Below are 11,145 nucleotides of genomic sequence, written 5' to 3'. Positions count from 1 at the left end.
CACCCAGAGGGCTTTTGAGGAAGTGGGGATTAAAAAGAAAGCACTTGCACTGCAGGCAGAAATTCATATAGTAGTAGTGTCAAGACTATGACATGGGAGACCAGGGTTCAAATCCCCACTTGGCCATGAAGCTCACACCCAACCTACCTCACAGGGTTGTTGTTGTAAGTCATTTTGAGCTTCTTGGAGAAAAAGGTGGGACAGCAACCCCGCTGGAGCATATGAAATCCAGTAACCATTTGGAAACCCAATCTGGAACAAGTCAGTGCATTTTTAAAACCCATTCATTCTCTTTAGTACACTTCTCTTCTTTTTTATTTTTTTCTGGCAGAGGTTCTTAACCTTTTTTGGGTCAAGGATTCCTTTGAGATTTGGATGAAAGTTGTGGACCCTGTCACCAGAAAAATGCACATAAAAACATTTTGTGCACATCTCTCCTTTTTTTCTTCTTCTCCCGGTTTAGACCATGTGAAGCCAATCTGTGGACTTCAGGTTAAGAACCCATGGTCTCCGGTCCTAGTCCTGCTCAGCTTACCTGAAGAAGCGTCTCCATCTCCATCGTTCAGCCGGGATGCTGAGATCCAGCTCTGAGGGGCTTCTGCCAATTCCCTCACTGCAAGAAGTGAGGTTACAGGGAACCAGGCAGACGGCCTTTTCAGTAGTGGCACCCACCCTGTAGAACGCCCTCCCATCAGATGTCAAGGAGATAAACAGCTAGCTGACTTTTAGAAGACATCTGAAGGCAACTCTGTTGAGGGATGTTTTTAATGGTTGAAGTTTTACTGTGGTTTTATAATTTGTGGGACGCTGCTCAGAGTTGCTGGGGCAACCCAGTCAGATGGGTGGCATATACAGTGGTTTCTGAACGTAATCCATTCCAGAAGACCGTTTGAGCTCTGAAACATTTGAAAACAAAAAACTCAATACAGAAGCCTCTATGGAAAACTCAACACGGAAGCAATGTGGCATGTTTGACTTCCGAGGCGTGTTTGAAAACCAAAGCATTTACCGTATTTTTTGCTCTATAAGACTCACTTTTTCCCTCCTAAAAAATAAGGGGAAATGTGTGTGCGTCTTATGGAGCAAATGCAGGCTGCACAGCTATCCCAGAAGCCAGAACAGCAAGAGGGATCGCTGCTTTCACTTCACAGCGATCCCTCTTGCTGTTCTGGCTTCTGAGATTCAGAATATTTTTTTTCTTGTTTTCCTCCTCCAAAAACTAGGTGCGTCTTGTGGTCTGGTGCATTTTATAGAGCGAAAAATACGGTACTTCCGGGTTTAAAAGGTAAAGGTACCCCTGCCCGTACGGGCCAGTCTTGACAGACTCTAGGGTTGTGCGCCCATCTCACTCAAAGAGGCCAAGGGCCAGCGCTGTCCGAAGACACTTCCGGGTCACGTGGCAAGCGTGACATCACTGCTCTGGCTCGCCAGAGCCGCACACGGAAACGCCGTTTACCTTCCCGCTAGTAAGCGGTCCCTATTTATCTACTTGCACCCAGGGGTGCTTTCGAAATGCTAGGTTGGCAGGCGCTGGGACCGAACAGCGGGAGCGCACCCCGCCGCGGGGATTCAAACCGCCAACCTTTCGATCGGCAAGCCCTAGGCACTGAGGCTTTAACCCACAGCGCCACCCGCGTCCCTACTTCCGGGTTTACGGCGTTTGAAAACCAAAACGTTCGACAATGGAGACGTTCGAAAACTGAGATACCACTGTAATAATAATATGTTGTTGTTGTTAACCCATCAAACTTGATGGCCATGGTCATGACTAGAACTTAGTTGGAAACAAAACAAAACAACTTGTTCAGGATTTGAATCCAATACCTTTGGCATTGCATTTATTGTTGTTAGCCGCTCTGAGCCCAGCTTCAGCTGGGGAAGGCGGGATATAAATAAAATGTTATTATTATTAAGAGAGCTAGCCCCCCCCCCCACGCCAAGCCTCATCATCATCAGAAAGGAGCATAAAACAAAACCACACAGAGACTCTTGGAATTAAAACATTTATTTATTTATTTATTTTATAAAAAAGAAAGGAAAGAATGAAAAAAGGTCAGTTGATGTCCCTTCTAAACCCACCTCTCTATGTTCTACCCACATCATGTAGCTCTATCCCTAACGTTACCCACCCAGGAAAAAATACCTGCAAAATCAGAGATGGGGAACCTTTGGTCCCTTAGAGCTTCCGGGACTTGAGGGGCCACCATGTTCCCCCGCGCATCCTTGGGAGGCCTGCCTCTCACACGTTCTCTCCTGTGTGGATCCTCATGTGCGTCCGGAGGTTTGAACTCTGGCTGAAGTTCTTCCCGCAGCCTGAGCACTTGTAGGGCTTCTCGCCGGTGTGCATGCGCCTGTGGACCCTCAGGGCAGAGCTAGAGTCAAAACTCTTGTCACAATCGGGGCACTTGTGCGGCTTCTCCGCCGTGTGGGCCCTCTGGTGCTTGAGGAGCTCGGGCTCTCCGTTGTAGCTCCTGCCGCACTCCTTGCACTTGAAGGGCCTCTCGCTCCGGTGGACCTTGCGGTGCCCCGTCAGCGCGGAGATGCAGTCGAAGCACAGGCCGCACTCCTTGCACTTGAAGGGCTTCTCCCCCGTGTGGGTCCTGCGGTGCTTGATGAGCTGAGACTCCTTGTCGTAGCTCTCGCCGCAGTCCGCGCACTCAAAGGGCTTCTTCCGGGTGTGGTTCTTGGCGTGCATCTGGTAGTTGCTCTCCCAGCGGAAGCACTTCCCGCACTCCAAGCACCGGAAGGGCCTCTCTCCCGTGTGCGTCCGCTCGTGGAGGTCGAGCACGGACCTCTGGGTGAAGCTCTTCTCGCACTGCGAGCACCGGAAGGGCTTCTCGCCCGTGTGCGTCGCCTTGTGGCGGATCAGGTGCGAGGACTTGCCGTACCGCTTGCCGCACTCGGAGCAGGCGTACGGCCGGTCGCCGGCGTGGTTCTTCATGTGGATCTTGATGCTGCTCTCCCAGCGGAAGCTCTTGCCGCACTCGGCGCATCGGTAGGGCTTCCCCCCCATGTGGATCCTCCCGTGGACGAACAGCTGCGAGCTCTGGCGGAAGCTCTTCCCGCACTCAGGGCACGGGTAGGGCTTCTCGCCCGTGTGCGTCCTCTCGTGGATGAGGAGGTCGTAGCGCCGGCTGAAGCTGTTCCCGCAGTGCGAGCACTGGTGCGGCTTCTCTCCGGTGTGGATTCTCTTGTGAGTGATGAGGTGCGATCCTTGGCTGAAGCTCTTCCCGCACTCGGCGCAGGTGTACGGCTTCTCCCCCGTGTGGCTCCTCTTGTGGGTGGTCAGGAGGCTCTTGTCGCCAAAGCTCTTGTCGCACTCAGAGCACTTGTAGCGCTTCTCCCCCGTGTGGGTCAGCTGGTGCCGCATCAGGTGGCCCCTCTTGATGAAGCACTTCCCGCAGTCGGCGCAGGTGAAGGGCCTCTCTCCCGTGTGGATTCTCTCGTGGTCGGAAAGGATAGTGCTGGTGCTGAAGGTCTTCCCGCACACCAAGCATTTGTACGGCTTCTGTCCTTCGTGGCTCCGGCCGTGCCTCACAAGGAGTGCTTTGTAGCCAAAGCCCTTGCCGCAGTCCACACACTGGTAGGGCTTCTCTCCTGTGTGGATGGTCAGGTGGTTCGCCAGGACAGAGAGCCGGTCAAAGGCTTTCCCGCATTCAGAGCACACGTGCGTTTTCTTTCGCCTGCGGGCCAGCCGCCTCTGTGGGAGGTCAGAGCTCTGGCTGCGTCCTTCTGCTCGGTCGGGTCCCTCTGCTTCTCTCTCACAGGAAGTAGCTTCAGGGGAAGCTCTGCCACCACAAGGGCTTTCTCCAACCCCCTGGTTTCCAAATGTTTCTTGTGTGTTTGGTCCCTGAGAAATAATCCCGGTTGCTCCATCCAGTAATACCCCGTTGAGTTCACATTGCTCGGGTCCTTTTGCCAGCTGAAATGTCTCCACCTCATCTTCCTTTACCTGCTGGTCACCTGCTGGAACAGAAAAAGGATCTTGGTTTCAGTCAAACATGGTCCACCCTGAGGGAAACAACAGTTGCTTCTACGGATTGTCTATTGTTCTTATGAATTGTGTCCAACGGTGTCGTCACTCTGCCGGTGGAAAATTTGTTTCTAGCCTACATTTCCCCCGCAAAGGCTCCCAGGGCAGCAAATACCAAATTGATAAAGCAGTACAATTAAATATAAGCTAAAAACATATTTCAACCGTTTTAAATCAGCTGCCTCTGCCTCCTCCCTCTCCTGCCTTGCTGTAGGAAGTGGGTGGAAGTGGGAGAGGCCTGCTGGGAAGGGGAGCAGGAAACTATAAGCCAGGCAACAGGGCTGCTAGCTGTAGTCACTGCTGCCAGAGCCCCCTAAGTGCACCCACCAAAAATCATGGGTCTAGTCTGTACCAGTAGTAGGCTACTTTGTGCCCTAGGCAAGGTTAACTACTCCCCCCCACCAAAGACTTGCTAGTGTCAATTTTAAAAGCCAGATGTCTTGCAGAAAAAAATGAAAAGCACACAACCTGAAACTGCTAAATTTATTTTAGATTGCAAGAATAAGCGATGCAGCAGTCTTTGATGAACTTTATCAAATAATAAAGAAAACGCTTCGGCATGCAAATCATTTTGAATAATCTTGTGAATTGTGATGTTGAAATTTACGTAAACGTTTCACACAGTTGGAAGTGTGTGCTTTATGTATCATGGAATTTTAAGCAGGGAGATCAGAAATGCAAAAAAACAACAACCCCAAAACGTGTTACAATGACACCAAAGGCTAAATATATGGAAGACCCTTAAATAAAACAAGTGTTGATGAGAACAGGAACATCTTGGCGCTAACACTCCAGGTGTTAGTTAGCTTCCCAGTGCTGGGATGTGTGTGCTATCATCAAGGGTGCTTTGATTTTCATTTCCACAAGTCTGTGATTTCTGCGTGTACAAACTGGGGACAAAGATTGTTTTTGGGTTTTTTTTGTCTTTTTGCAAAAATCGTCAGCATCCACCATAGCCATTGATAGCCGTATCCTCCCTGAATTTGCCTAATCACCTTTTTAAAGCTGATGAGCATCCCTACAAGATGTTATGACTGCTGTACAGTGGTACCTCGGGTTATAGACGTTTCAGGTTACATAGCTTCAGGTTACAGACTCTGCTAACCCAGAAATAGTACCTTGGGTTAAGAACTTTTTCTTCAGGATGAGAACAGAAATCATGCTCTGCTGGCGCAGCAGCAGCGGGAGGCCCCATTAGTTAAAGTGGTGCTTCAGGTTAAGAACAGTTTCAGATTAAGAACGGACCTCCAGAACGAATTAAGTACTTAACTCGAGGTACCACTGTAGTTTAGCACAGAGCAAGGCCTCGGATGTTGGTCCGAGTGACAGGAAGCAGACAGGGACAGGTGCTGCAGAACCCAGGTCCCAGCTGCCGTCTCAGCAAGAAGGCTCACCCAGCAAGCAGGCTGCTTCCGTCTCTTCTTGCTTGGCCTCCACTTGGAGGGTCTGATGAGGGTCTGATGGGTTCTGCTCCGATAAGGGGAAATCAACAGAGTCCTCCTTCAGTGGTCCTGGGGGCTGAAAGAGAAGCAGGCAGGTTAGGGAGTTTTGCAGGGATGCTGTGGGGAACCCCCAGTCAGTGCTACAGATATAATAATGTCTAGAGTTCAAAGGTCTTCAAGTCTGGCTCCACCCCCACACCGAGAAGACACAGAAAATTGGCTGCTCTGTGGCATCATTCTGTGTGAATGTTGGAGTCTTGTCTCAATGACCAGGTTGTGACATAATGTCAGATTTAAAGGAGGGGGCAAGACAGAGACAAGATAAACTTTCAACAAACTGCAAGCCGTTTATTGAATATAGTAAATATTTGCAGTTAATTAAGACACACAGAAGTTTTTAACAGTTTTAAGATAGAAGTTTGACAAAATTTAATCCATTGCCAAAATGTTGTGCTTATAGATTAAGATTTCCCCTCTTCTTCCCCAAATACATTTGTAGCACACCCCAAGAATCCTGGGAAAGGTAGTTTGTTAAGGGCCCTGGGAATTGCTGCTCTGTGAGGGGTAAACAACAGTTCCCATAAATCTCTCTCTCCCCGCCCCATATATTCATTTATAATAAAACACAACAAAATCTAATAGCAGATGCTTAACAAAATGAAATAGATGGGGATAGGGGATATATAGAGCCAAACATATAGGAACAGAATTCCATACCAAAGTCACATGCCATGGATTAATATCACGAAGTTCCCAGTAACACAAACAGGTTTACATTCTCCTGCCCTTTATTCCTCCAGTACATTATAAAAAGGCTCCACTTCTCAGTGAATGTCTGTCTACCCCAGGCATGTCCAAAGTCCATTTTGGAGGCCTAATCAGTTCAATCCAGCCCCTGTGGCAGTTTATTTTCTGGGGGGAAAGCCTAAAAAAACCTCGACAACTTCAATCCTAAATAAAGGTCAACATCTTTGGTCAGCCCCCACGGCCCTTCACTTCATCAAATCTGGCCCTCTTTGAAAAAAGTTTGGACACCAGTGGAACTCTACCCCCTCTGGTTCTCACCATATATGTAAGCTAAGCATACATACTGCGCCCCCAAATTTTAGTTATCCATTTTCTCATAGATAGTTTTCCAGAAGATAGACAAGATAATGCCTTCTTTGAGAAATTGAGCCTTTTCATAATGTACTGCAGTAATAAAGTGCAGAGCCTTTGTGTTACTTGGAACCTAGTTCCCATGATTCTTGGGGAGAGCTACATATGCATTTAAATGTATGGCGCGGATGTGATCTTGTTTCTTCGTACTAAGCCACAGTTTCTTTTAGCATCCAGTGAGAACCAGGCCAATATATGTGCCTGCTGAGGAAAAAGAGGATGGGGGACAAATCCACAACTCCTTGGCTCTGGCTTTCATTGGGAAGTGGCGCCACCTACTGTCGGGCTCCCTGCCTTCTGCCCTACCAGTCCCAAAGGGGCACCAGCCACACCACTGAAACCGCCTCACCTTTTGCTCCCACTCTTCAGAGAGGAGAGGGAAGCCTTCGGCCAGTGCCATTGCTTGAGACATATTCTCGGGGCTGCGTTCCTGCACCCAGCGCTGCATCCCTTGGGGCAAGACGGCCAGGAACTGCTCCAATATCACCAGCTCCAGCATCTGCTCCTTGGTGTGTCTCTCGGGCCTCAGCCACTGGCAGCAAACCTCCAGGAGCTGCCGGCCATTTTCTCGGGGGGTCTCCGCTTCCCGGTAGCGGAACTCCCGGAAGTGCCGGCATCGTGCCTCCAAGTCTTCTTCGTCCGGAATCTCTTCCTTCACTTTCCCGGAGGCTTCTGGGCTCATGTAGGCCTCGGGGAGGCCTCCCCCTGGATCTGGGGCCTGCTCTCCTCTAGGCCACTGGCCAGCATCAGCTGCCCCCTTGAAAGAGGGGTGGAAAGCGGCAGTGACGTTCCGCAAGGAACGTTCCTCCATCAGCTGGGGGTTTCTCAGCCCAAAATTAGGAGACCGCATCATCTTCAAGAGTTCCTGCCACAGGGGTCCCCCCATCGCTCCCGGAGGCACCCCTGTCCAGAATTCCCGGACCGTTCTGATCTGGATATCATGAGGGGTCGGCCCACCTTCCTCTGGCTTCTCCCCAGGTTGCGCTGAGTCCTGCTCCTCCATCTTCGTTCCTTGTGCTGCAAACAAAACCAGCATTGAAAAGTGTGGAGTCATAATAATAATAATAATATTAAATTTTTATTTATATCCTGCCCTCCACAGCCGAAGCCGGGCTCAGGGCGGCTAACAACAGTAAAATGATACAACATTCTAAAATCATTTCAATATAAAATCAGTTCAAGTCAAATAATAATAATAATGCATGATGGATGATGGGAGCTCCTCATTCAGGGAGCTTAAGAAGAGAAGCTCTGATGGGTTAGACCAAAGGCCCGTCTCAGACAACATCCTGGTTCCACCAGTGGCCCTCAAGCTAACAGGAAGGCAACAGCCGCTGAAGCTCCCCAGTGGCTGGTATTCAGAAGCAGGCAGCCTCTAGAACAGCATTTCCCAAACTTGGGTCTCCATCTGTTTTTGGACTACAATTCCCACCATCCCTGACCACTGATCCTGCTAGCTAGAGATGATGGGAGTTGTAGTCCAGCAAGAGCTGGAGACCCAAGTTTGGGAAACCCTGCTCTAGAACATAAGCAGAGTCCTGCTGGATCGTGCCAATGGCCCTTCTGCTACAGCAGACTTCCTCACAGTGGCCGACCACATTTCTCAGTGGGAGCCCTGCAGGCAAGAGCCAAGTCACACACCCCCCACACCCCCCCCAGGTTCCCAAGGCATATTGCCTCTGGCAGCAGAGGCAGAGCCTAGCCATCCCTTTTCATAGTCATTCATTCATTCATTCATTCGCTTAACAGTCAACCTGGCAGATTCAAAAGCTCACTGATCATTCTTGGGAGTTTTTTCACTTTTTATAAACATATTATTTTTGCTGACAGTGGTTCTCAAAGGGTGTGGCAGGAAATGTAGTGGGAAGAATCAAGGACAATCAAATAAACATCTAAACATTTCTGTGTGATAAATACGGTATCAAAATAATGCTTATTATTTGCAGAATACAGATAGAAATATTTTCAAAACAAGAGCAAGAGCGTCAAGTGATACTTCTATAAATCTATCTCTGCTAGGAGTCCCACCCCCCCATGTGTTTATTATCAATAAAACAAAATTGTGAGCACATTTTTATTTTGAAAGTGTAGCCCAGAGAAAAAAGTTTGAGAACCACTGATTTACGGGGTTCACTTTCACAAGGGGCAGCAGTGGCAGGCCTTAAAGAAGAATTAGGCATCTCTTCACCCTCTGGGAAGTTGCCCATCAAATCAAAAGCAGCTGCAATTGCTAAGCAAAACCTCAAGAGCTCAAGGCAACTGTGATTTCTCCATGCTAGAGCGGAGAGCAAGTCATGGGAGAAGAACATTGCAAGCTGCCTAATACAGAGTCAGACCCACTGGCCTACTTAGCTCAGTATTGCCTACACCGACTGGCAGCCTCTCTCCGGGGGTTTTAAACAGAGGTCTTTCCCCAGCCCTACCTGGGAAGACCAGGGAGCTTTTGCATGCATAGAGGGAGACATTCTGCTCCTTGTGGGCTTGCACAGAATTTGAACCCAGGTGCAACCAGGAGTGAGAATCACACCAGCCTTCCCAGGGGTGCCAACTTGAATAAAATATCGGGGGGAGAGGTGTGCAGGTAAGCCCCGACCCACATAATCGATTGCATGATGAGGTGCACGCACAACATTTGAATGGCAATAGATCACCTTTGGAGGGGAACAGCCCCCTCAAATATTTTATTGTGGGGGCTGAAGCTCCCACGGCCCGGGAGTTGGTTCCTATGAGCCCTCCCTGGACCGACAAGCCTGTCTTATCAGAAGCAGGATACTGGGGTGAGAGGGGAACCTATCCAGCAGGGCTCGCTCTCCTCCAGGTATCCCTTATTTCCTTCATCTGGAATTCCCTGGGGAAACCAAGGCACTACAAAAGCCAAATGGTACCATGTCCTCCCCCCCCCCCCAATATCCTCAGTACTGGTACCATTTCCCGTCTCCCCACTAAACAGGCTGAGATCTCTTGCTGGGAATAAGCCGCCCGCTTGTCTCTCTGACCCGCCACAGGTGGGGATCCTTTATTTCGGAGGTGGGAGACGCCTCTGCCTTCATCTTTCCAGCCAAGGATGCTTCGTCCCAGGCCAGCCCTCCTTGGTTTGCACTCACCTGATCCAGGAAGGCTTTGCATGGCGCTAGTCCTGCGGGTATGCGCGGCTCTCTCCCCACACCTTCTTTTCTTTCTTTTTGCAAAAATAAATGCAAAGAGTGCGGGTGCTGATGGGCGGATTTGGAAAGGCACCTCCTGGAAGGAGAGACCGGGCTGGGGGAAGCAGCCAACCTCCTCCCGGCTCCTCTTATGCAGCCGGCCGCGCCTGTCTAGAAAGAAGAGCTCGGTGCGTTTAACCCCTCTCAGCCCAGCGCCTCCTCCTCTTAAAATCGCCGCCCCCTAGAAGCACCGGCGTGGGGGGGGGGCGGGAGGATGCAGCGGAGAGGCATCGGGTGACTAATCCGGCCCGCGTCCACATTCCCCGCCGGGTCTTAATTTTGCACGGGAGAAGCTGCACCGGTTGAATGCCTGCCTGCCTGCAATAGAATGCAGGTTGGCCGGGGGAAATTCCACAACAGGGCGATGAAACATTTCAAAAAGAATGGGGGGAAATTATGTCATACGTAGCAAAGATATGGTGAAATAGTGAAACCAGTAGAATTGAAGCAAACCTCATAATGGGAAATACAAAGAATTTTACTGGACAAGAATAACAATAAGAAGTAAAATAGACAATGTGACCAATGTAATAAACAGTAGATGGAAATGGAAATAGACGACAAGAATCGTATGTTATAGAAGGATTTATTTGTTTACAGATATTTTATGGACAAATGTGAAAGAATAGCAATATACAAAATGGATAAGCAAAATGCGAAAAATTTAGAGACGATATAAAAAAAGCCAGAAGAAGGAAGGAGGGAAGTCGGCTCCTAGGAGCAAGTATAAATGTAAAATGTAATGCAATATGTGGATGTGCAGTATGTAATTAAAAAACCAATAAAGATTATCTGGGGGGGGGGGGAGAGCAAATTTCAGGTTGGCAGCAGGGCAGGCACCACTGCTAAACTGAGAGCGGTCGCTTAACTTATGCAAAGCATGCTCAGGCTTTCTCAATGGAGTATTCGGCGCCATCTGATTTCAGGGAAGGTGGGGGGGAAGGGATGGGACTGTATGCCCCTGTAAAGCTGAAACGCCCTTGCACGAACACAGACACACACATACGTGAAAGGCCCTGCCCATAGAAAGATAGCAGCAGAGGTTGGACGGCCATCTATCACAGTTGCTTTAGTTGAGATTCCTGTATTGCAGGGGGTTGGACTAGATGACCCTCGGGGTATCTTCCAGCTCTGCAGTTCTATGATATTTTAAGATAAGGCATTGCCGATAGAAAACTAGCCTGTCAGGACAAACAAGGCTCCTGATATGCTAGATGTCTGTGTACAGGGATTGTTTTGTGGTTAGGAGCAGTTCATGCATTGTTGTTTAGTTGTTTAGTCGTGTCCGACTCTTCGCGACCCCCTGAAC

At 49.3% G+C, this 11,145-nt stretch overlaps 1 protein-coding gene across 3 annotated transcripts; it reads right to left on the bottom strand.

The window, feature by feature from the left end:
• Positions 1 to 1,989: 1,989 nt before the first annotated feature.
• LOC310670170 (uncharacterized protein) lies at positions 1,990 to 9,973 on the bottom strand. Of its 3 annotated transcripts, none has more exons than XM_083424974.1 (4): positions 9,738 to 9,973; positions 6,983 to 7,650; positions 5,428 to 5,551; positions 1,990 to 3,966 (listed from the first exon to the last, which is right to left on the bottom strand). In XM_083424974.1, the coding sequence occupies exons 1-4, from the start codon at positions 9,757 to 9,759 to the stop codon at positions 2,240 to 2,242; spliced, it is 2,541 nt and encodes an 846-aa protein (XP_083281100.1). In that variant the 5' UTR covers positions 9,760 to 9,973; the 3' UTR covers positions 1,990 to 2,239. The 3 variants fall into 3 exon arrangements, with proteins under 3 accessions (XP_083281100.1, XP_083281101.1, XP_083281102.1); XM_083424975.1 differs by having other exon boundaries at positions 1,990 to 3,963; XM_083424976.1 differs by lacking the exon at positions 9,738 to 9,973 and adding an exon at positions 9,630 to 9,729.
• Between the last annotated feature and the right edge of the window lie 1,172 nt (positions 9,974 to 11,145).

The sequence above is a fragment of the Podarcis tiliguerta genome, assembly GCF_965153285.1.
Source record: "Podarcis tiliguerta genome assembly, chromosome: 2".
Taxonomy (NCBI): domain Eukaryota; kingdom Metazoa; phylum Chordata; class Lepidosauria; order Squamata; family Lacertidae; genus Podarcis; species Podarcis tiliguerta.
Note: the sequence above shows the minus strand (reverse complement) of the source record. Positions and strands in the feature narration are given on the sequence as shown.

What these genes read in the sequence shown, in the direction of transcription:
- LOC310670170 (XM_083424974.1), bottom strand. Translation starts at nt 9,759, where the DNA reads ATGCAAAGCCTTCCTGGATCAG. An exon ending in CTGAAGAGTGGGAGCAAAAG is followed by an intron (nt 5,552 to 6,982) that starts GTGAGGCGGTTT and finishes CTTCTCTTTCAG; the next exon opens with CCCCCAGGACCACTGAAGGA. An exon ending in GGAAGCAGCCTGCTTGCTGG is followed by an intron (nt 3,967 to 5,427) that starts GTGAGCCTTCTT and finishes TTTCTGTTCCAG; the next exon opens with CAGGTGACCAGCAGGTAAAG.